This window comes from Mesoplodon mirus (assembly GCF_964341445.2).
Source record: "Mesoplodon mirus genome assembly, chromosome: 3".
NCBI classification, from domain to species: Eukaryota; Metazoa; Chordata; class Mammalia; order Artiodactyla; family Ziphiidae; genus Mesoplodon; species Mesoplodon mirus.
Window position 1 is genome coordinate 334027 of NC_138978.1, and position 20396 is coordinate 354422.

General features: G+C 61.6%; 2 protein-coding genes across 2 annotated transcripts; one reads left to right on the forward strand and one right to left on the reverse strand.

Annotated features, from left to right (window-relative positions):
- Positions 1 to 1656: 1656 nt before the first annotated feature.
- Positions 1657 to 14438, reverse strand: SDF4 (stromal cell derived factor 4). Its single transcript, XM_082612998.1, has 7 exons — positions 14313 to 14438; positions 10888 to 11240; positions 7912 to 8048; positions 7321 to 7434; positions 3226 to 3384; positions 2846 to 3021; positions 1657 to 2196 (listed from the first exon to the last, which is right to left on the reverse strand). The coding sequence occupies exons 2-7, from the start codon at positions 11190 to 11192 to the stop codon at positions 2020 to 2022; spliced, it is 1068 nt and encodes a 355-aa protein (XP_082469124.1). The 5' UTR covers positions 11193 to 11240; positions 14313 to 14438; the 3' UTR covers positions 1657 to 2019.
- Positions 14439 to 14535: 97 nt separating this feature from the next.
- On the forward strand, positions 14536 to 16829 carry B3GALT6 (beta-1,3-galactosyltransferase 6). Its single transcript, XM_082615512.1, has one exon. The coding sequence runs from the start codon at positions 14573 to 14575 to the stop codon at positions 15545 to 15547; it is 975 nt and encodes a 324-aa protein (XP_082471638.1). The 5' UTR covers positions 14536 to 14572; the 3' UTR covers positions 15548 to 16829.
- The last annotated feature ends 3567 nt before the right edge of the window (positions 16830 to 20396 follow it).

Sequence of the window (20396 nt, forward strand, 5' to 3'; positions counted from 1 at the left end):
TGCAGCACCACTGGGACAGGAAAGCGAGCTCCCGTGTCCTCAGGACAGGTGGGGAGGGCCTCCGTGCCGGCCCCCCGTGGGGCACGAGGGAGGAGCACAGGTGCCCACGCACACACATGCACACGTGCACGCACACACGTGTGCACATGCTCCCTCTCATGCAAAGCTCTGATCCTGGTGGCCCAAGGCAGGGAGGCCGTAGTGTGTCTTTGGTGCTTTTAAATCTGAACCACGAGACAGGATTATCTGCTTAATGGTTAACCTGAAGTTTCAGGCGGCGGGGCGGGGGGGAGGGGGGCTCCCGCAGTGGCTGGAAACCCCCCTCCTCCTGGGGGCACAGGTAGGATGTGGGGCTCCCTGCCCACCTGCGGGAAATTCCGCCAGCCAGCTCCGCCTGCGGGCAGGGGCCACTGTAGGGTCACAGCCCTCAGCCTCCAAAGAGGGGGAGGGTCCATGGGGGAGGGGCAAAGCGCCAGGCAGCCTGCCGTGCACACTTGTGCGTGCGCGGGTTGTGTCCCGTCTCCCACTGACGGTGAGAAAAATTATTTTAAGACAAACCATAGCTGCCGAGGTGAAGGTAACTCGGGGCCTGGTGGGCAGCACCCCACGCCTTACGGGGGCCATGGCGGGGGAAGCCGCCCGCCCCCTGCCCAAGGCCCCGACTCCGGGCCGTGCACGGGGCCAGCGGCACCTCTGTCCCAGCGTCCCACCTGCTGGTGGCCACCCGACCACACGCCAGAGCCACGGGCCCCGCCCTCCCACCTCGCCTTCTGGTCTCAGTTCTGAAAACAGTCTTTCCTCTTGTTTGTCTGGAAACCGGCCCAGATTCTGCGGCGGCCCCTCCCCACACTGCTCGGAAGCAGGTCACGTGGGCAGCTCAGGGCAGCCTCTCTGCCCACCCGACCCAAGCCTCCAACCCCAGCAGGGCCTTCAAAGGCCCGTGTGGACCCCCTGGCCAGGTGAGCCGTCCACTGAAGCACCATGGGCCACGGCTCAGGGGCTCTGAGGGGGGCCTGGCAGGGGGCCAGGTTCGTGGGTACGTAGAGTGGAGACCCTCCCTTGTCATTTAACCCTCACTGCCCACACCCCCCCAGCCCGCACCCCAGCCAAGCCAGCGGGCATGCCAACCCCGGGGGAAGGGCCCGGTGTGGTGGTGGGACCGCGGCAGGGGGGACTAGGTTTCGCCCCTCCCGCCAGAGGCTCCTGACCCCCCAGGCCGCCCCTCCCCGTCCCCCCACCACGCCCCAGGCCAGGACTCTGGGCGGGTCTTGGGGACTCCCCCAATTCTCTGCCCCCAGCCCCGCACCCTGGGGGCCCAGGGCTCGTCCTCAGAGCCCCACCCCACCCCAAACTCCCGTTTCCTCCCAGCCCCTCCCAGGTGGCCTCACCCAAACCTGGACTCCAGCTCCTGACTTTAAATCTGCAGCCCGGACCCCCAACTCCCGCCCTGCAGGCAGCCCCTCCCCGTCCCCCATCAGGACGCCGTCCCACCTGGCGGCCCCGTGTCATCCTCCCCCGTGTCGCAGGTGACCACCAGCGCTAGCAAGCCCCTGCTCTAACCAAACCGCCCACCACAAAGCTTCAAGTGGAAGCCACCTGGCCACAAACATCCGAAGTATCGTCTACGTGTTTTTTTTCCCACCAAAAAAATGAAGCTGGGAGAAAAAGGCAACTATATTTTAAAGTAAATTAATGTGATTCCTGTCACCAGTATTAGCGTTTCCTCGGAGACTGAACGCCACGGTCTCACGGCCCCTTCCCGACCCCCCAGCCGCCGGCTGCTGGTTTCCAGCAAAGCCTTCATCTTTCAGTTTTCAAGGAAACGGGCAGGAGCTGCGTTATTTCCCACAGTGTGGCGAGCCCGCAGGCCCTGATGTGGTCAGTGCCTTCGGCAGAAGGGCTCCCAGCTCTCAGAAGCAGGATGCGGCGAGTGCGCGGGAATCGAAGCACAGCCAGCCTGCGAGGCGCCGCAGGAGGGACCGGGGCGGGGCTGGGGGACGGGGCGGGCACGGCCGCGGCTCAGAACTCCTCGTGCACGCTGCGGGCGTAGTCCACCAGCTTGCTGCCCGTGAAGAACTCGCTGTACTTGAGCACCTCCTCGGGCTCCAGGCAGTGGTTCTGGTTCTCGTCGGCAATGGCGATCATCTGCTTGGCCTCGTTGAGGGCGCTGAACTCGTTCATGGGGTCCATGTAGTCCTGCAAGGGCCCCGGCTCAGCCCCGCCACACCCCATGCTGCCCCGGGCCGGAGGCATCTCCTCACGTTCAGCCCGCACCCGGCCATGCGGCCGAGACCCCCTGCCCGGAGGACGCCCCATGCGGGCTGGCACCCCTGCCTCAGCGGGGCTGTGACACCACAACCAGCTACAGGAGGTGAGGCCTTGTTGGAAATACCCCGTGAGCTGGTAGGACAAAAGCTGCGGGGCAGGGAGGTGGGAGTGTTCTAGAATGTTCTGGACGGGGGGTGCCAGGCCGGAAGTGGCTCAGGGCCAGGCAGCCTTCACCGGCAGGGGTAGCTCCCCGCCCACGGAAGGGCAGGACAGGGAGAAGGCTGGCCCTGGAGCGGGGCACACGCACACGGACCGGCTCGGCCGCCGGGATGGCAGTACTGAGGGGAAGGAGCTCCCGAACCAGGGGTCGCCAGCTATCAGCAGGGATCAGAGAACTCCGGCTAAAATGAAATGACTCATCCAGCAAGGGGGAAAAGCAAGCCCCACGCAGCACCTACACACGACACCAGTGAAGACACTCCTGAGGCAGGAGGCGGGTCCAGCAGTGTGCGGCCTTCCCACCCCAGCGTCTGGCCAGGCCGACCCCCCTTCCCAGAGCAGCGGGCCCCACACCCACCTCCAGCTCCGCCGCGGTCACGATCCCGTCGCGGTTGGCATCGATCAGCTCCTCGAACTCTCTCTTCCTGTCTCGCACCCAGCCGTCGTCCACGTCCTGGCCCTGCTGGTTCTCCACGGTGCCCACGGGCAGAGAGATGAACTCGGACAGCGAGAGCTTCTTGTCACCGTCCTGGTCTGCGGGACACGGGGGCAGACGTCAGACTCCAGCGGGGGCGCGGGACCGCCGAGGCCCCTCAGGAGAGAACTCAACTGACGGGGCTTTGCTGCCAGGTCTGCAGCTTGTGCGGTTTCGGCCTGACCCCAAACAGCGGCCGTACAGCCCCCGCGGGCCACCCAGCCCAGGACCGGCCCGTGCTGAGCTCCGCGGCCGGGCCTCACCCAGGTCCCGGATGATCTCCTTGACCATGAACTGCAGCATGCCGCGGCTGTGCTCGGGGTGCAGGAACGACAGGAACTCGCTCTCCGTCAGCAGCAGGTCCGGGGGCGGGTTGTCCGCCTGATACCAGCGGTCTTTCAGGTTCTCCAGGACTTCCTGTGCTGAGAGAGGCACATCCGTGAGGACCCGCGCACACGGGACCCCTGCACGCATCCAGAAAGTTCCGAGACACGCAGCCCGAGTGCAGCGGGGGCCGGCTCGGGATGTGGTGGCACCCGGGGCCAAGGGCCTGGCCCTCGGAGGGGTCCTCAGCCCCGGGGGGCAGATACACAGACGCCCCAAGATGCAGGCACAGACCCTCAACCGAAACAGACCCCCCCAGCCCGGACACAGACCCCCTCAGACACAGCCCCGGCCCCGCTCGCTCCCGGGAAGCAGGCCACCGGCTCTGTGGGAACAAAGGCTCGACCTGCTTCCCTTCCGTCTCCGCCCGTGCACTGTCCACCGGGCAGGGCTCTGAAGGAAAACTCAGTTTCCAGATATGACTCACGCATCCCCTGCGCGATCCCTGCTACCCCTGCCACTGTGGGAAGGCCCGGCGTGGGGCCCCTAGGGCCGGTGGTTGGTGACGAGCTGGGTGTCCAGCCAGGGAGTGGGGAGAAGCCGGCGCAGCACTCCGCACCCTCACCCGGGGCCCAACTCCAGCTTCCGGCTGGGAACAGGGACGCCTGGGCCCGGCCCAGTCGCGACAGGGAGAACCCCACACGCCTGTGGCCTCACACCTCGTGCCTTCTGACAGAAGAGCCGTGGCAACTACAGGTTCGCCCACTGCCTACCTGCCCGGCCACGGGGACAGGAGTGGCGGGACGGGCACAGGCTTGCCTTGCCGTGCGAACACGACCTGATCTGGAAAAAAGGTCTTGGCAGGTGAAATTAGTAAAGGATCTTGAGACGAGACCACCTGGGATTCAGGTGGGCCCTAAGCCCAGGTGTCCTGTGTAAGAGGAGATGAGATTGGAGAGCAGTGGCCACCAGCAGGGACGCCGGCAGCACCAGAAGCCGGAGGCGGCCTGGAGGGACCCCGTCTGAGGCGCTGGGGACGGCAGGCCCGGGGGGCCCACACGAGCTCAGCCCTCCCCCCACGCTCTCCCCCTCTGGGGCCCTCGACAGCTGCTTTTCATTTCTGATCCCCCAGAGCTGCTCACCCCCAACCCCAGACTCATGAACACACGGGAGTGAGGTGAGGGCCGGGCGGACAGAGACACCATGAACTCTAGATCCAGGAAGAGCACGTCCCGACCCCACACACACCCAAGGGAAAGGGCGCTGAGGACAGACGAGCAGGCACAGACGGCCGGCAGCCACCCCAAGAGCCAGTGCTCAACCTCCAATGCTGGCAGGAGGAGGACAGGGCCCGCCCCCAGACACCCCTAAAGGACACGTTCAGGGGACAGTCTGAACCCAGGACAAACAGTGGAAACACAAAATGGAGACAAACATAAAAATGGCCAACAACCATTTCAGGAAGAAAATAACATCTTATTTACAGGCTTTAAAAAACAGCAGAGGGACTTCCCTGATGGCGCAGTGGTTAAGAACCCGCCTGCCAACGCAGGGGACATGGGTTCGAGCCCTGGTCCGGGGAGATCCCAAGTGTCGTGGAGCAACTAAGCCCGTGCGCCACAACTACTGAGCCTGTGCTCTGGAGCCCGTGCGTGAGCCACAGCTACTGAGCGCACGAGCCACAACTACTGAAGCCGCGCGCCTAGAGCCCGCGCTCTGCAACAAGAGAAGCCACCGCAATGGGAAGCCCGCGCACCACAACGAAGAGTAGCCCCCGCTCGTGGCAACTAGAGAAAGCCCATGCGCAGCAATGAAGACCCAACGCAGCCAAAAATAATACATTAAATAAATAAATAAAATCCAGCAGAACCAAAATCCTGGGTGACACCACACGAACTAGGAAGGAGGCCTCTATACCACCCAGAACAGAATAAAATGGTCTTGACTTAGACGGTCAACGATAGACTGAGAAGAAAAAAGTAAAGCTGTAAGATACACAACCCCTGCCCACAATGGGCAGCCCCCATGGGCACACCTGGAAAGCTGGGTACCCCATTCACACCTGTCAGGCCACCAGACAGGGTCATGTGACTGCTGAGAAAAGGAAAGTGGGGTCTCTAAATCCCACACTAGCAGAGGGAAAGATGAAAGGAAAAAAAAAGAAATATCAATAGAAACAGAAATGAGCTTAACTCATCTATTACCAAGAAATTCAGACTGGCTCACAGTATAAAGTTAACCTCTACGTACGTAGTCCATAAAAAAACAAAATGCTTTGGAAAAACCAAGTCTCAAGTGCGGTTCACAGGTGAATTCTACCAAACATGTGAGGCGGAGGCCATACCAATCTCCACAATCCCTTCCAGAGGAGAGAAACAGAGTGAACGCTTCCTAACTCATCCTGTGACGTCCTAACGCTAAAAGCAGGAAGGTCACAAGAAAACTACAGACCAACGTCTTTCGCGAATATAAATGCAAAAACAGTCAACAAAACGCTAACAGATCAAACCCAACGACGTACAAAAACAATCACACGTTACAACCAAGTGGGATTTATCCCACGTAGGCAAGGTTGGTTCAACAACTGAAATTCAACTGATATTCACATCAACAGGCTAATGAAAAGAAATCACGTGGTCGTATCAATAGATGCAAAAAAGCATCTGACAAAATCCAACACCCATTCATGACGAAAACTCTCAGCACACTAGGAACAGAGGGCACTCGTCACCTTGATAAAGAACATCCACAAAAAACCTACAGCTAAGATCATAATGGTAAGAAAGTGGAAGCTTTTCCACTAAATTCAGGTTTAAAGCACGGATGGCCCTTCTCGCCACTACTCTTCAACGTCGCACCGGGAAGTCCCAGCTGATGCACTAAGACAAGAAAAGGAATAAAAGAGACACTGATTGCGAAGGAGGAAATGAACCGTTTTTGTTCAACGACGTCACGATCGCCTACGTAGAAAACCCAGAAGAGTCGACAAGAAACTCCTGAAACCACTGAGCAAGCACAGCAAGGCTACAGGATGGAAGGCTGACATACACAAGCCAATCGCTTCCCTGCACAACAGCAGGGAACAAGCGAAACTTGGAATTAAAAACTAAAGAGCAAGTGCACACAGAAAGAAGGCACAGATTGCAACCTTGATGGCAGACAAGAGAGTCCAGTGCTAAAAACACCAACCCTGACAGAGAACAGTGGCGCCCACAGCACATCACAGACATAACAGTAACGAACACCCCTGGACCAAAGAACACAGCGGCAGCGGTCACAAAGCAGAGGCAGGAAGGGCCACAGACACCAACAGGAGGCCACGACACAACCCTGACGGCCAGGGGGACGTGAGACAAACAGGGGAGCGTCACAGGTACAGAGACGTCCCCGTAAAAATCCGGCACACACGTGTCCATCGAGAGAAGACGACGCGCTGGATGACAATGGCAGGGGCGACTCGCCGAGTAAAGACCGAACAGGAGAACACAGGAAGCGCACGGCGCTCCGACAAAGCCCCCAACGAGCCGAACTCGACACCCGGCTGCGAACGCACCCCCGGGAGGGACGGGGTGGCACGGAGCTGGAGACAGTAACCAGTGAAGGTCACAAGAACGCTTCAGTGGTGCTTCAGAACTTCGCTAAAAGGCATCAAATTTTGTGCCAGGGAGACGGGTTTTTAAAGGAACATGTGTGAAAAGCTAAGGGGAGAGCCGGCCGGGACTGCGGCCCCCAGGCACCTCAGGCAGGAGCCCCCACCGGCCTCACCGACTCCCGGGGTCGGACCTCGTCTGGCGCGGAGGACCCGTCCCAGCCGAGACCTGCTTCTGGTGCTTCCGCCACCTCCTCCCTGGAGCTCAAGCCCACCTGAGGCCGCCGGCTGCACCTAACCACCCACGGCACCTGGAGGGTCCTGGGGGCTCCGCCTAGCGGCCCCGCAGGAGCACCCAGACGTGGCCACACCCGCCTCGCCAATTCCCTCCCGGCATCTGTGCTGTCACGCGTGCCACGCTGGCCACGGGAGGCCGAGCCCTTACTCTCTTCGTCGACGTTCAGGTCCCACTTATTCTTTATCTTATCAGCAACCTCTCTCTCATCGTGGCCTTTGCTCGCCAAAAACTTCACCTTGTACTCGTCCCACGACACACGGCCTGAAAGAGCAAGACAACGCGTTAGGAGGTTTAACAACGAACGCTTTTTCTTTTTTTGGCCGTGCTGTGGGGCACGTGGGATCTTAGTTACCCCGACCAGGGATCAAACCCGAGCCCCTTGCGTTGGAAGTGAGGAGTCTTAACCACTGGACCGCCAGGGGACAACATCGGACATTTTTAAAAAGACGTATCTAGTTACTTTAAGCCATCAATCCAAAATCCCTGTGCTAAGGGCATCTGTAGAGGCAGGAGCAGCAAAACTCGGCTCCGAGCTTCACGCCAGAGCCTAGCGCCGGGGTCCCCGCCCGCATGGCAAGCTGGCGTCTGTCTCCCTGGCGGCACCTGCAGGCCCCTCCTGCCTCTCACCTGCTCGTTCCTGGGCCCTCGGCCCCCCCACACACACCTCCAGGCACCGCCCTCCGCCAGCAGCCTCAGGCCGTCAGGGTCAGGGCAGGGTCAGGGCAAGGTTGGCTGTACCGTCACCGTCGGGGTCCACGGCGCGGAAGTGCGCCCTGCTCTCCGCGATGGCCTCCTGGAAGTGCTCGGCCGTCTTCTCCATGATCCAGTGCTGCATCTCCTGGGCACTGATCCTTCTGTCGGTGTTCAAATCCACCCTGCGGGCCCACGAGACGTGTCAGGCGAGGCCTCCAGGACCCCAACAGATGGGTGGACGGACGGAAGGCTGGCCAGAGGGGTTCTGCAGGCAGCCACAAAACCACCACGAACAGCAACACAGCCCACCCAACGGTGACGCAGGAGAAGTCGGGGGGACGTGGGGGACACAGTGGGGGAATCAGGGAGGACGCTGGGCAGGGTCACTACCCCATCAGTCTCGGGACCACTGGGAGGGGAACAAGTCTCCCCGCTGCTGCAGGACGGGGAGAACCGTCAACCCAGCTCCACAGACCCACACACTTGGGACTCATGAGGAGCCCCCGGTAACAGGACTGGAGCACAGACACAGCCAGTGAGACAAAGAAACAGCTGCAGGTACAAGTGTGCCGGCAGCTGTACACTCTGCACACACTCACGTGCATATGTGGGTGTGTGCATGGCTAGTGCACACCCGTGGACGTGGGTCAGAACACACGTGTATGCATGGGTTGGCGCACACACACACACACAGGAGAGGACGACAGGCAATGGCACCCCAGCAGCGCCCACACCTGCTGCCGGGCCCTGGTTTCTAAATCCCAGTCTCCCATGAAACGCACCAGCGCTCTCCGGAGAACTGGGTGACTCTAGGGCTGAGGCAGGAACACAACAAGAGGAAGTGAAGCTGGACTGGCTGGCAGCGCAAGAAGGGAAGGAAGCGCTCACAACCAGGGGCGGGGTGTGGGAGGGGACGGCAACGACGAGGTCCTGGCGGCCAAGGCTGGAACAAGGTGAGCAGCCAGACCAACAGCGCAGAGCTGCGTCCCCGCCAAAGTGCAGACAACACCCACGAGTCCAGCCTCCTTATGGGACTCCAGACCACACGGTGGTCTTCCCCTGAGCTTCGCTCCCACCCCCGGGAGGGAGGGCTGCCCCTCTGAGTGGCTGCCAAAGAGACGGGAGGACAGGACAAGGAGCAACACTCCTGGGCAGATACCCCCGAGCCAGGTGACCAGGCCGACAGCCCCCGTGATGTCGTGCGGACGTCAGGTGCCCTGAGGTGATGTGACGAGAGCGCCACCTCACCTCTGGGGTCTTCTTTCCAAAAACCACAACCCCTGTCTAACCAGGAGAAAACCCAGCAGACAAACCCCAAATCAGGGACATGCTACAAAACACTTGAGCAGTCCTCCTCAAAACCGTCAAGGTCACGAAAAAGTAGGCTCCCGGATGGGACCCCGGGCAGAAAGAGGACCCTGAGGCAGCGCGTGACCTGCAGCCTGGAGCGCGGGGAACAGTAACAGAACACCGTCGCGTCTCTGTTTCCACAAGTGGGCCTCGGTCTGCATCTTTCTGTAAACCTAAACCACTCCAGAATAAAAACCTCACTTAAGAAGTGCTGTGCAACATTACTTCTATTTGTTCTAAACTAGGTCTTGAGGCTACGTGTTTGATCTGCCCCGGGCGGGGTGCAGGGGAGGCAACAGCAGCTGGCAGGGGGCCCCACAGGGCCCCTGGTGGCACCTCCAGGTGGGACGGCTCTGGGGGGGTCTGACTGAGAAGGTGAACACGGGCTAGACGCTCCCCGATGACAACCCTGCGAGACACGGGACGTAGAAGGAAGACACACGACATGGGCGGATGCAGCCAACGCAGCTGCAACGGCCCCAGGACGCCCTGCCCCTCAGGGCCCGGTTTTCTGCATTTCCCGGTGAACCCCACTCCCACCCCCAGAGCGGCTGTGAGGGAGGCCCTATCACCACCCCTCCCCACTCCAGGGGACCCCTCGGCCCGGTGCACGCGGCTGCCCTCCTGATCCCTGGAAGAAGCCACGTGCCCCGTGGCCCCGCTCACAGCTTCCTTCCTGGCTTCACGAGACAGTGAGGTCTGGGCGCCGGACGAGGTTTCGGTCACTTCAGTCGCTGACAACGATCAGTGCCTCAAACTGAAGAGGGAGCATCCAGGGGGCCAGGCCGCCGGCTAGGCGCATCGGGGGACCACTGCCCCCGCCCCTGGTCCCCCACTTCACAGACGGGGATGCTGCCTGAGCTGGTTCCCCGACCGCGTGACCCCTGTATGCACGCACAGCCCCCCATGAGAGTCAGTCTCCTTTCTGGAACCAAGAGCCACCCACCATGGGTCCTGGCACGTGACCCTGGCAGCCACCGTGTCGCCAGTACCGAGCCTGGGACCTGCCAGGCCAGCGCTGAGGCAGCGCCCTGGACCACCCCACGGCCCGCGGGCGCCTAACCCACAACGCGTGCAGAGAGCAGACCCATCCACCTGGTGCCCCAGGCCAAACCCCTCAACCTCCCCACCACCTGCCCCGTGGGCCCTGTCCCCCCATCACCTCAACCTGTCGTGGCTCGAGGCCAGCAAAACAGTACAGCCCCGTCTGCACACGCTCACTGGAGCGCTGATGGCGGTGTGGAGCCAATGGCTGACCGTGCCCAGCAGCAGCTCCGCATGCGTGAGGCCAGTTGGCTCCGCGCCCACGGGCTCTGCCTCTAACTGGCACTGCGACCAGTCCCACGGGCAACAGGGTGCTGGCGCCTCCGCCCCACGCAGCCCTCCCCACGCCCTCTGAGCCCCCGCCGGACACAGGGCGCAGCTCAGGGCTGCACGCCCCGCGGCTCAAACGCTACCAGCTTCCCAGGAGCATGTGTCACAGCACCACCTCCACAGCACGTCACCGAGGGGGGCCTCGTCACCTCTGCGCCGCGCAAAGCCAGGACTGGACCAAGAGGGAGGCCGAGGCCAGCTCCACCCCCGCCCCTGAGCAGGCCCCGGCAGCACCTACTTGGAGAAGGAGGCCGAGGCCAGCCCCCCTGCCCCCCCGCAGGCCCCAGCGGCACCTACTTGGAGAAGATGACCATCAGCTTCCTCCGGCTCCGCCGGGGCTCCGCGTCCTCCTCAAAGCCGTCCGTGTCCTTGCCCAGGAAGACCTCCTGGTGGAAATCCTTGTTGAGGTGCCCGTCCATCTCCAGCTTCACCCCGTTCAGGTGGTCCGGAGGCAGGATCTCGTTTTCCTCCTTGTTACCCGCTCTCTCCCGAGCGGACGAGTGGTTGGCGGGCCGGGCGGACGCGTCCATCAGAAGGACAGCCCCCAGGAGCCAGAGGCAGCGAGGGGCCAGGCCGCAGAGGGGAGCCTGCCTGGAGGTCATGGCTGCTGGGGTCTGCGCTGCAGGATGGCCTGCGAGTGTGGCCAGGAGCTGGGGAAGGGGGGTGGCAGGTGAGGAGGCGGTGACCACAGCCCGCCTACCACCCAGGGCAACGCAGGAGGCCCTGCAGCCGGCACAGCTGCCTGCGGCCAGCAGCCTGAGGTGGCCAGGTCCCAGCCAGCACTTAACGGTCCACGAAGAGGCTCCAGAGCCATCGGCTGACGGAGCCCCAGCGCACACTTCGCTACAGAGACGTTGACTTTGTAACACGAAATAGAAGTCCTTGGTTTCCAGGACCGACGCTGGGCATCCTGTTTTCTCCTGTTTCCACTCCCCCGTCCAAGCACGATGAGGTGGCCCAGCCTCAAGGTACGCCCGTACCGCTAAGCCTGCCCCCCACCGCAGCTGCCCCCAGCACGGCTGTCCTTGGAGGCTGGCCCGAGAGTCACCGTAACTCACTCTCCAGATGCCAGCTCAGCACTCACGAGCTCCGGGACCTTGACGAAGGCACCTGCCCGCCTCAGCTTCAGCCTCCCCACCCCAAGGCTTTGTGAGGGCCTGGTGCCAGCGAAGCCCAAACCCACCAGGCAGGGCACCACCCCTCCCACTCCCCACCTCCACGACCCTTGTGCACACACATGTACACACGTAAACACAGCGTGTACACGCACATACACACACAGGCACTCATGCACATATACACGAATGCACACACACACAGGCACGCATCCACACGTACACACATATACACACATATGCCCACGTGTGCTCACACGCACACAGACACAGGCGTCCTTGCTCATGTTCACACACAAACACCGAGAAGGCCAGAGCGCCCAGGAAGTCTGTCACCCTGGCCGTGCCCGGGCTTGGCGGTAAAGGAACAAGGCCACCCTCTGTCCACGTCAGGGACCCCAGGGCCACAGGCGCTCACACCCAGCACTCGGCCACCCGGCCTCTCCCACATCTGCTCCCCCAACCCCGGGCCTCCTGCCTTCCTCCCCCACCACGGCTCCTCCTCCAGGTCCCCGCCCCACTTCCCCACCGCGCTCCTCAGGACCTTCTTGCCCCTTAACGTGTTCCTCTTGGAGCTTGTCCACCCAGCAAACACCTGACGGCCCTCCCAGGTGCCGCGGAGGCCCCCCTCCAGCAGGCCTGACAGGGAGCAGCAGAGGGAAGCCCCCCAAGCCAGGGTGGTGTCCAAGGTGAGGCACGAGGGGTTCGAACCACGGTGCCCTCCATCAGGCCAAGCAGGCACCTGTGCTGGCTAGCACCGCAGCCCAAGGCCAGGGCCACAGGTTCTCCCCGGCTGGCAGACGCCACCACTTGCTTCTCTGGTGCCTCTTCTCTACCCTGCATGCTCCCGACCAACACCTCCCCTGGCAGGGGGACACCTCAGTCCGTCTGACAAGGACAGAGTAAAGGGACAAAGCAGGTGACTAAACAGTTAATCCCACTAAGGGATCATAAATAAAGGAAAACGTATGGGAGACCCCTGCAGGTTAACGATCACTCTAGAGAGCAGGTTTGCTTAACCACAAAACCAAGCAGGCTTGCTTAGCAACAAACCAGGCAACATAAGCACAAGTCATGCCCCAGGACAATAAACTGGTGGAATGAGACCCTCATCCTGACCAGTAAGGTCAGTAAGTTAACGGTTCCTAAGACACGCTCCTCTGGGCAAGCTAAAAACAAAAATATAAGGAAAAGGTGATGCTGTACTGAAACCTGAGATGATTTACCATATATTTTAGTGTGTGTTACCGCCTTTTTGCTCATTTCCACTGCGCCATGACAGTCCCAGTTTGACCATGCAGGGACAAGAAAACCCCCCCGCCCGACAAGGAGGAGGAACTGGTGATGGAAGGGTGACGTCTACTCAAGAATGAGGAAGAAGGTGGCCTTCTCCCCTGCCCACTTTCCTTTGGCTATAAAAATGGAGCTTAGTTCTCAGGGCAGAGCTCCCCGCCTGCCCGCTTGCATCTCTCACAAGCGTCCTACAGCAAGAAACTCTTTCCTTGCCTGTCACTCTGCTGCTCCGTGAATTCCTTCTGCGCCGAGACAGAAGACCCTTCGCTCTACTATCACCCGAGACGCGTTCCGTCGGTTTCAGGTCCTCTGGGCCCAGGTGCTCTCTGGACCCCTGGACGAGATCCTGCTCTCCCAGCTCAGCTGGCTCATTCGTTGGAGGGGCAACTCTCACGGAAGGGCGGCCTTCGTCCCTCTTTCCGTGTCTGTGAGGGCCTGCACCCTCCCCACACCCATGAGAACCCACCAGCTGTGATCTCTGCGTGGTCACCGTCCCCTGAACCATGTTTACTGGAACTCCCACTTGTCCCTCTCTGAGGGCACCGCCCCAGCACCCATCACACTGTCCACACAGCAGGCCTTTCTTCTCTGCCACGATGCGTATATTCCCCAAGCCCACGAGCAAACCAAGACAACTTCCTCTTGGCCTTAACGCCACTCTGCTGACTGGTGGCCATAAACACCGAACAGACTGGACTTTTCTTCTGGGAAGAACAGTCAATCCCACATTCTGCTTATCTTGATGGGCAGTACAGGGAATGTTATTTACATGGTGTTTCGCACAAAGAATAACCCCCAAATAACCGTGTAGGCATCAGAAGGTCGGGCACTTCCTCCCCTCCATTCACAACGTTTCTGTACCGTGGTGAGCACAGGAGTCAGCCGCTCACTTCCCGCCCCAGGGGAAGAGATTTCAGAGCAGGGTCTGCCCCGCTGACTGGGGGACCCATCCCGGACTCCTGGACAGCCCTGGTGCCCGCTCTGGTGAAACTAGTAAGAACACTGTCTTTAAAACGCAAACGCTTTTTCTAAAAGCTCCGTCCTCGGCTTCAGGAGTCGCACACGGCGTTGGCAACGACTGCCCCGGGCCGAGCCGGGTGTCCCGGGCCTCACCCGGACTTCGGACCCTCCCCACTCCCCGAACAGCGGGGCCGCGGCCGCCGACCCGGCTCCACCGACCCCCGACCCCGGCATCCGAGGGGCCCGGCCGGCAGCAGATGCCGGCCGCCCGAGGCCCCGTCGGCCTGCGGCGCGCCCCCTTCCCGCCGCCCCAGGGCCGGGAAGGGGCTGTCACGTCCTGGGACCCTCACTCACCGGCCTCCCTCGCCGCACCCAGGATCCGCCGAGCGCGACCCGAGCGCCCGCGACGCCTCCCACGGGCCACGGCTTAGGCCGCGGCCATCATTCTTCCGGGAAGAGGCGGGTCCCAGAGCGGTGCGACCTCCCCGCGCCGATGCCGGCGCCGCCATCTTTCCCCCGGGCGGAAGCGGCCTCACCACCCTCCCGGGCGGCCAATGAGGAGCGTACGCGGGTCCACGTAGCCCGACGGCGCGGTCCGCGGCGCTCCCCGCGCCATGAAGCTGCTGCGGCGCGCGTGGCGGCACCGAACGGCGCTGGGCCTGAGCGCCTTGGCGCTGGGCGGTGCCGCGCTGCTCTACCTGGCGCGCTGCAAGGGGCCCGTCGACCCCGCCGCGCCCGCGGCCTTCGGCCCCGCGCGCGCCGCCGCTTTTCTGGCCGTACTGGTGGCCAGCGCGCCGCGGGCGGCCGAGCGGCGCAGCGTGGTCCGCAGCACATGGCTGGCGGCGCGGCGCGGCGGCCCCGGGGACGTGTGGGCGCGCTTCGCCGTGGGCACCGGCGGGTTGGGCGCCGACGAGCGGCGCGCCCTGGAGCGCGAACAGGCACGGCACGGCGACCTGCTGCTGCTGCCCGCGCTGCGTGACGCGTACGAGAACCTCACGGCCAAGGTGTTGGCCATGCTGGCCTGGCTGGACGAGCACGTGGCCTTCGAGTTCGTGCTCAAGGCAGACGACGACTCGTTCGCGCGCCTGGACGCGCTGCTGGCCGAGCTGCGCGCCCGCGACCCCGCGCGCCGCCGCCGCCTCTACTGGGGCTTCTTCTCGGGCCGCGGCCGCGTCCGGCCCGGGGGCCGCTGGCGCGAGGCCGCCTGGCAGCTCTGCGACTACTACCTGCCCTACGCGCTGGGCGGCGGCTACGTGCTCTCGGCCGACCTCGTGCGCTACCTGCGCCTCAGCCGCGAGTACCTGCGTGCCTGGCACAGCGAGGACGTGTCGTTGGGCGCCTGGCTGGCGCCGGTGGACGTGCAGCGCGAGCACGACCCGCGCTTCGACACCGAGTACAAGTCCCGCGGCTGCAACAACCAGTACCTGGTGACGCACAAGCAGAGCCTGGAGGACATGCTAGAGAAGCACCGGACGCTGGCACGCGAGGGCCGCCTGTGCAAGAGGGAGGTGCAGCTGCGCCTGTCCTACGTCTACGACTGGTCGGCGCCACCCTCGCAGTGCTGCCAGCGGAAGGAGGGCATCCCCTGACCGCCCCAAGCAGGGCCGGGACGCCCGGTTCCCGACACTGCGCAGCCGTTCTGCTGCTCGCGGTGGTGCGTGGAGGCCGGACCGAGTCACTGGGGGCCGCCCACCGGCCTTCCACTGGTGAAGCTGACAGCTTCTGGCTGGTCGTTAGCATGAGGCCGGCCCTCGAGAAGACCCAATTTACCTGGTGACCACGGGCCAGATGCCAGGCAGCAGTGGACAGCTCCTAAGCCCCGGCTCCGCTAAGCGCCCATGCGTGACAGCGTACCGGAGAGCATCTTGTTCTGCGTCTGGGGCCAGCATCCTGTCAGACAGAAATGTCCTGTCCCTGGATTTCAGCGTTTTGCCTGGACGTGGGCGAGTCAGCAGGCAGCCCCGCGGGGCCTGACCACTCACTGTCCTCTCCCAGGCCGGCGCCGAGGAGCCAGAGGATGGAGCTGACAGGACTTGCAGGACATGACCCCAAAGAAAAATGCCCCACCCCTCAGGGCTGGGGACAATGTCGTGTCCTGCCTCCACTGTACTGACCATCCACCTGCATCTGCTGAGGGCTGTGACCACTGTTAACTGGGCCCTGGCACTTGGAGACTCGCCATGTGGTGCAACCCAACAGCTTTTATAGAAGTTACTGTTGCTTTATGCGGTTAGGCCACCTCTTGCGTCTCCTGCTGGTAACCCTTGTCACATGTACGTCTAGGATTTAACTTCGTTTTATGTGAGTCAGCTTTCATGGTATTTTGGTCTGTATGTTTGTCTGGAGTGAATTCGTGGTATGTGTAATTCAGAACTTGCCTGCTATTTATTTATAAATTTTGTGAATTTGCGAAGATAAGCGTTTGAGTTGAGAGTGGAGAGGTCTCATATACTTTGGTATTTAAGAGAGGACTTTTCTACGAGAACTTGGAATTTGTGGGTTAATCAGTTTTTCCAACTTGAGTTGTGGACCCATTGCTGCTTACGAGTTGAGACATGGAAGAGCTCCTCCACCTCCTTTCTGTTTACATGGAAGGCGATCCCACTGTCTCTCTCTAAAAACACTTTTCTTTAAGGCTTCCTCTCGGCCGCCCAGGGCAAGTGTTTCTGGAAGCATTGACGAGGTTTCCCCAAGTCTGTCTTGAGACAGCCTTGCTGTGGCATGTCCCCTTGGGGACAGCAGGAGTTCGTGGCACCCCTGCACATCCCCAGAAGGTTGGGGCTTCCTCTTTTCCCCGTTAAATGTGAAAATTGAGCACTGTGGTCATTGCAGAAGTCAAATAAAGTGGCTCCCGGGAAATGGGGAGCCCTTCTCAGGCTGGGGGTGTGAGAATTCTGCATTTTCTGTCTGGGTCCGGGCTGTGCTGCCACCTGCCTGCAGCCCAGGCTCTGGGGCACTAGGAACAGGAGGGCACAAGTCTCTGACTCACCTGTTAACTGCCATTCCCGAGCCCTCTCAGGCTGTGGATTTTAGGAGCGGTATCTTGGCCCAGTTGGCTTACACATCAGACGGCTCTTTCTTGTGGCTTCTAGAGGCTGGGGGCCTGCGATCGGGGAGCCGGTGTGGTCAGGTTCTGTCAAGGCCCTCGTTCTGGTGTGCGGGGGGCCACCTTCCTGCCGTGCTGTGGTGGGGGAGCCAGGGCGAGCGCTCTGCTGTCCCTTCTTAGCAGGGCACTAATCCCCTCATGGGCCCCCTCACCCTGATCCAGACGCCACTGCATCAGGGCATTGGGGCCTCCGTCTGATTTGGGGGGCACAGTCAGTCCATAGTGACAGGTTTGGTTATTTTTGTCTAAAGGTAGAAGACTATCAAGAACTCTCAGGGGCCTCCCTGGTGGTGCAGTGGTTTAGAATCCGCCTGCCAATGCAGAGGACATGGGTTCGAGCCCTGGTCCGGGAAGATCCCACATGCCGCGGAGCAGCTAAGCCCGTGCACCACAACTACTGAGCCTGCGCTCTAGAGCCCGCGAGCCACAACTACTGAGACTGCGTGCCACAACTACTGAAGCCCGCGTGCCTAGAGCCCGTGCTCTGCAGCAAGAGAAGCCACCGCAATGAGAAGCCCGCGCACCACAACAAAGAGTAGCCCACGCTCGCTGCAACTAGGAAAAAGCCCGCACACAGCAACGAAGACCCATGGTGGCCAAAAATACATACATACATACATACATACAAACATACATAAAAACTCTGCGTCTCAGGCCAGAAAGAAGGGGGCGGTCCTGTGGTTGGTGGCCTGACCACAATTCTCCTGCCTTGAGAAGGCAGGGGCTGGACAGCAGAGGCCCCAACCTCTGACCCGGCTCTGATTATGAGGTGTGGGCCTTGCGCCAGGACTGACTGCATGGCTGAAGGTTTGTGGACACCAGGTTGAGCAGGATGGGGCCCTGCCCTCCACTGGGTGAGTGCTGAGGGATGCTGACCACGGCAGGACCCAGTTCCTGCTGACCGTCTGGGATGATGGTCCTGGGATGTCTTGTCTGAACCCCGGCATTATCGGAGGAATTGGTGGGCACACATGTCCATTTCTCAGAACAGGATAAGGTGCCTCGAGTGATGGGAAGACGTGCAGAGGCTCACATGGCCAGGGCAGAGCCGCTGGATCCTCAGATCCCTGCCGGGCACCGACGTCCAAGACCCCCTGGTAAAAAGTCTAAAATTCCAGGCACCTGTCTTGGGGCTGGGGCACTTGTGAGCTTTAGCGTTTAGTTGAACCATGTGAAAGTGCCAATATGCAACCAGTTTTGACCTACAAAAGTGGAAATTTCATACCGTTCAAACTAAAACGTTAAATTTCAGAACATCTCACACACCCTGGGCTGACGGTGCCTGTCCACTCTGTGGTTGATGAGATGTCAGACAGCGTGTTGGAGCTGAAGGCCAGGATCCCTTCCTAGAGGGACCCACAGCCACCCCGTCTGTGGTCCTGGAGCCCATGCACGGGCCACACGGGCGTCACGAAGCCCAGCCTGCCACCAGCCTGGAGGAGTCTGCCCTCCTCCAGCCTCTGCCTCTCTGCTCCTGCCCTGTCTGCTTCGGCAGGTTCTTCTGGCCGGGGGGGGCGGGGGGGCAAGCCTTCACCCTCCCTGCCCGCTGGCACCATCCCCTGCATGTGGACCGGCCACGGCGCCCCCTCCCAGGCAGCCCTCCTGGTCTGCACCTCCCACCCGCTGAGGCACTTGCCATGAAGTCCACGCCGTCTGGGCATGGGTGCCCTGTGGACCCGGGGCCGAGCCCAGGCCGTCCCGGGTTCAGGAGGCAACAGGTCCTTAGGGGATGGGAAGTCGGACCACCGAACTGGGTTTTCTGGGGGAATTTAGGCTACAGGACACCTCAAGTGGTGAACAGCCCATGGGGACCCAAAACTCAAAGTTTAATTTAAAAATACGATACGATATCACTAATTAATAAAATAGAGAAACGTGGGGCCCAAGAACCTAGAGGACACAGTGCCTGCCAGGATGCCCAGGCGTGGGGGGTGGTCTGTGGCACTGCACTGCTGGGGTTGCCACACGGCCACAGGTGGGCCCTCTCCAGACCCCCCAAATCCTGGGTCCACCTGGTGTGGCTGAGTTAGCAGGACCAGTGACGCAGTGGAGGCCAGGGGTTCACCCAGGACACACGGCTGCCGGAAGAGACCCTAGGATGGAAAGAGGCCCTCGGCTCCCCTCAAGTGAGCCCAGAGGTGCGCCTGCCCTCAGTGCTGGGGCTTCCCGGCCTCCGGACCCCACAGTGCAGGCTGGTGTGCAATTTGGAGCTGGGAAGAGCCAGCGGCCCAGCTGTCCCCTTGTCCCTACGCGCTCAGACAGCCCCTGACATCCCAGGGGGTGGCGGTGTCTTCCCTTTCCTGCCCACCCCCCAGTGTTGCTGTATATACCAGGTTTAGCCAGTAAGTTTTGGCCTTGGGAATGTCCCCCAGCCTCATGTGCACATGATAAAAATAGAAACATTCAGGGCTTCCCTGGTGGCGCAGTGGTTGAGAGTCCGCCTGCCGATGCAGGGGACACGGGTTCGTGCCCCGGTCTGGGAGGATCCCACATGCCGCGGAGCGGCTGGGCCCGTGAGCCATGGCCGCTGAGCCTGCGCGTCTGGAGCCTGTGCTCCGCAACGGGAGAGGCCGCAACAGTGAGAGGCCCGCGTACCAAAAAAAAAAAAAAGAAAAACATTCAGATTCAAAGACCTCTGGTGTTTGAAGAGCCATAACCCTGGGGGTCTGTGCCCAAAGCCCCTTGCTGAGTCTGGGAGGGAGACATGGGGACGGGGCGATGCAGGAGCCCCTAAGATGCTGGCTCCACTTCACCGCCTCCAAACCAGCCACTGAGCAGTGGGGCTGCTGGGGGCCCACAGGGAACCCAGGAGATGCCCAGCCTGGCAGTTGGGCAGGAGGAGCCAGCAACAGGGCTTCCCGGGCGGGGAACCAAGACCCCACAAAACGCGTGGCACAGCCAAAAAGTAAACTAAATAGATGGTAGAGAGAGAGAGAGAGAAGCCAGCAGGGCACCGGGGGACCTGCAGCCGCTGCCCCGGAGCCTGAGCCATCACGTCGTGGGCTGTGCTTGGCCCTGCTGCCTGCCCCCCGTCACCTCCCCACACTCAGGCTACTCTCCTGGGCTCCTGGCTGCAGTCTCCTCTGCCCTCCAAGCCAGGCTCACTCCTGCCCTGAGCCTCCGCCAGCTCTTGCTCACTCCAACATCCCTTCCTCGTTCTCGGGGAGGCCCGTCCAGATCACCCACCGACCGCTCCCCCGGCCTCGCACCTTCCTCGGCCTCCACCTGTGTACCTGGCTGTGTCGGGGTCTGTGCTGCCCCCGGGGTGAGACTGACCCGGGAAACAGGAGCCCCTTGCCTGCCGCCTGCTGGGCCCAACTGCTTGGAAGACG

Bases quoted from the DNA above. Each gene is read 5' to 3' on its own strand.
- B3GALT6 (XM_082615512.1), top strand. From the start codon at position 14,573: ATGAAGCTGCTGCGGCGCGCGTGGCGGCACCGAACGGCGCTGGGCCTG.
- SDF4 (XM_082612998.1), bottom strand. From the start codon at position 11,192: ATGACCTCCAGGCAGGCTCCCCTCTGCGGCCTGGCCCCTCGCTGCCTC. The intron at 8,049-10,887 runs GTAGGTGCCGCT...GTGGGCCCGCAG, and splicing joins CTGATGGTCATCTTCTCCAA to GGTGGATTTGAACACCGACA. The intron at 2,197-2,845 runs GTGGGTGTGGGG...GGGCCCTTGCAG, and splicing joins TGACCGCGGCGGAGCTGGAG to GACTACATGGACCCCATGAA.